Here is a 3,513-nt window from a genome sequence, read left to right as displayed (position 1 = left end):
GTGTGTCTGTGTCTGTGTGCATGCATCAATGTGTGCAACTTCTTGTAACCAGCTGTTGATTGTTGAGGTGTTGACCCAGATGAAACTCATTGTGTGACATAATGACATCCTAAACTCTTGTTTAAAACATGTGTTTTTGTGTACTTGTATAAAAGAGGTGTGGAGCACTCCAATCTAACAGCTAATGTTTTAAACAGCTCTGAGCTAAGGGCCATAATCAGCTGACTTATATAAGCCTAATATATTTGGTTTTGGTGTATTCCCTACATGATGTTACTAAAGTACCTAATAGCTTTATATTTCCAGAGATATTTTGTCTACCATTCTGTCTTCTCTGGCATTGTAAAGGGAAACATAGATCCCTCTCAAAGAGCATACCATGGGACCATGTGGCTCATTTATTAAAGATACTCCAGACTCCAGAATCCAAGTCGCGCACGATGAAAAATTTATATTTGTGCCAAATTCAGTGGAGCAGTCTGATTTTACTCCAGCTCTCTGATATAACAGCAGCCAAAACAAAATGAATTCCATAATTTTTGTAGTGGTTTTGGCATATTCTTTTAAGATAATGATCCAGTGAAACAAACCCTAAATAAAATCTGTCATATTCATAGTAAAAATACTTATTTGGAATAATTTTCTCACCATGTGATACTTTAAATCGAAATCTAATGCTCTTCCATCGCTCTCCCTTCCCGTTCTGCAGGTTGACGTGTCATCATGACAACAGAGGTGGGCTCTGAGACAGAGGTGAAGGAGAAAGCCGAGGAGTCAGCCGCTCAGCCGGACCAATCAGAGAAGGCCAGGGAAGAAACCCAGGAAGTAGCGAACGCTGAGGGAGAGGAGAAGGAGAAAGAGAAGGAGAAGGAGAAAGAGGGGAAAGAGGGAAAAGGAATATCTCGATACCTGCCAACATGGCTTAAGAAGCAGAAGTCTCTCCAGGTAAAATTCTGATTATAATTATATAATATTGTAATGGCTGAAACACTGGTTAAATTATTAAGCAGCAATTATTTAATGTACCAATCATAACCCTCTGGTTGGGTCTTACATGTCTGTTTTTTCCCCCCTGACCCATGAAGACCTCCCCAACCAAGGAGGTCTCATCCACAGAGGAAGCCGTTAACAAGGTGACACAGGAAGAAGAGGGGCCTGCCCCAGAAGTGAACGGCCACGCAGAGGAAGTGGAAGAGAAAGAGGCAGTGAGGTCTGAGCAAGTGAAGGAAAAAGAAGCAGAATCTCACTCCAACGCCAGCGCCGACACTGAGGTATCAGTCACACCTGGCCCGATTTCTCCCCACACCCCATCAGTGCACACGCTGGAAGATAAAGTAGACAGGTTTTCTCCCGTTAGTCTGAATGCAACTTAACTTTTTCGGACCAACAACCAGCTAGCCGGCTAGCTTAGCTTAACATAAAGATTGGAAGCAGGGGTAAAGGACTAACCTGGCTCTGTTCCAATGTAATAAAATCCACAGCACCACTAAAGCTCACTTATTTACATATTATATCTCATTTGTTTAAAACGCACAAAAAAACAGAGCGTAAGAACAAGAAGTTATTGTTTTTTTGTTTTGTTTTTTAAGGCAGTCTAGTGCACAGTCCCTTCCTGGATTGTTATTGTCACAGTGAGGTTGTCAAGCAGTCAGCAAGAGAGTCAAGGAAGTTACTGCTCCCAGCCAAGAAATAGTCCGGTATACGTGAATATAGTATCAACCTTCTCATCTAATTATCGGCAAGAAAGGAACATTTCCTAAAATCTTGAACTATTCCTTTAAAAGCCAGTGAATGTATACTGCAGTAGCTTGGATCATCTATAACTGTACTGCTCTTCAGGGGACATGCCTTTGTTGTTTACTCAGATTAAACAACAGCAGTTATGTACTGTACATAAATGTACACAGAATGGCTGGACCATTTGAGATTATATTGTCAATGTAGTGTATGATGATATCACAAGCAGATTAACTCGGTAACCACATAGGTGAAAGCAGCACCAAGCTTATATCCTTACAGTAAACTGGTGAAAGGTATTTTGCCTAAACAAATGTCCCTCTTTTGCCTCAGCCAAGAGAGAAAGAAACATATTTGCACACACACACACACACACGAACCATTCTTCCTCATACACATGCACACACATAAACTGTTCCATCCAGTGATCACATTAAGGCACCCAGGCCCACCCAGTGACATCAACATTTCAGTAATCAGGCCAAAAGAAACGCCTGCAGTTTCTAAGAGCAGATTCAGACTAGAGGGGGAATTACGAAAGGAGAGTGATAGAGAGAAGCCAGTGTTCCCGCTTACTTAGTTTGGGCAAACAGTCGGATTTTAGGTGATTTCCTTCATGCTGACCACTTCTGACTTTTTTAAGAAGATTGTACGTTTTTGCATGACGTCCACAGTGTGTGTGTTGTGTGTGTAGCTGTAGTTTGACACAAGTTTTCTCCTTTTTTTTTTTCTTTTTTTCTTTGCAAACTCCGTCAGCCTGCCAAGGAAGAGAAGGTGGAAGAGAGTGCTGAGAAAAGTCCTGAGGTGACAACAGAGGGAGAAGGAGCAGAGGAGCAGAAGAAGGAGCAGGAAGGAGAGGTGGAAGGTGTAGAGGAGGGAGAAGGAGAAGGACAGACCTCCATTTTCCAGTCTCCTCTTCGCTTGGTTAGGAAGACCAAGATGAAACTGGTGGTGTGTCACGTGAACCTCCTGGACGGGACTGACTTCAGCTGTGAGGTGGAGGTAAGACAAAAAAAAAACCAACAACAACTCAGTGATCAGACGCACACACAATGTAGAGCGTGAGCATGGGTGTGGGGGAGAAATGAAGTTGGGGAGGGTAAATATTTGTGAATATCTGCAGTTTTTAAATTAGATCATTCAAATTTACTTCCTCAAAAGGTCTTGGGTGCAGCTCATGGGAGCATTTCCACAACATTTATTTTATAAATGAATTTTGTTGACACCTTAATCCTCCAGCGTTCTGTCATGCAGCTGCAAATAGTTAAAGCAGCCTTCCCACCTTTCCTTTACATCTGTTCAGACAAAAAAGAGAAGGGAATTGAGCTTAGGTCTGTTCCGATCTCATGTGATCAAACCAATGTGCCATGGCTGAAGCATACTAAATTGCAGAATGCGAAAGAACATCGAGAATGTTTGTAGCGATAATGTTTTCATGTCACGGTGGAAGATAAAATAGTCCCTTTAACTAGCTACCGACAGACAGAACCGACACAGCGTCCGTCAAACGTTCCTTTGCTGGTCAAGTAGGCCACACGTGAGTGCCAGTGTGTCAATGATGTAATCGCTAATAGGATCAGATCTAGTGTGAGTATGTGTGTGTGTCCGTGTCTGTACGTATGAGCATGAGGGTGTTTAACTTTTTGACTCAAAGTGCAGTTATGGCAAAAGCACCCGCTCACAGTGTCTGGGCGTGGTTTAGGGGATAAATGCAGAGCAAAGCAGAGCGCACTACAGGGGCTTGTCTGGTGACCAGAACACACACACACACACAAA

At 42.6% G+C, this 3,513-nt stretch overlaps 1 protein-coding gene across 11 annotated transcripts in view; it reads left to right on the top strand.

The window, feature by feature from the left end:
• The window catches only part of epb41l2 (erythrocyte membrane protein band 4.1 like 2), a 51,691-nt gene that overhangs the window by 15,031 nt on the left and 33,147 nt on the right, over positions 1-3,513 (top strand). For 9 of the 11 annotated variants that reach the window (XM_035678156.1, XM_035678151.1, XM_035678150.1 and 6 more), the window contains exons 2-4: positions 710-945; positions 1,086-1,271; positions 2,494-2,739. In XM_035678156.1, the coding sequence (XP_035534049.1) occupies positions 724-945; positions 1,086-1,271; positions 2,494-2,739 (654 nt within the window). In that variant the 5' untranslated portion in view covers positions 710-723. Of the gene's footprint in view, positions 1-709; positions 946-1,085; positions 1,272-2,211; positions 2,387-2,493; positions 2,740-3,513 lie in introns of those variants that run through there. The other 2 variants (XM_035678153.1, XM_035678152.1) reach the window with 2 other exon arrangements.

The sequence above is a fragment of the Morone saxatilis genome, unplaced genomic scaffold, assembly GCF_004916995.1.
Source record: "Morone saxatilis isolate NCDOM2014 unplaced genomic scaffold, NCSU_SB_2.0 Contig7, whole genome shotgun sequence".
Classification (NCBI taxonomy): Eukaryota; Metazoa; Chordata; class Actinopteri; family Moronidae; genus Morone; species Morone saxatilis.
The sequence above is the reverse complement of the archived record's forward strand: the minus strand, read 5'-3'. Positions and strand labels throughout refer to the sequence as shown.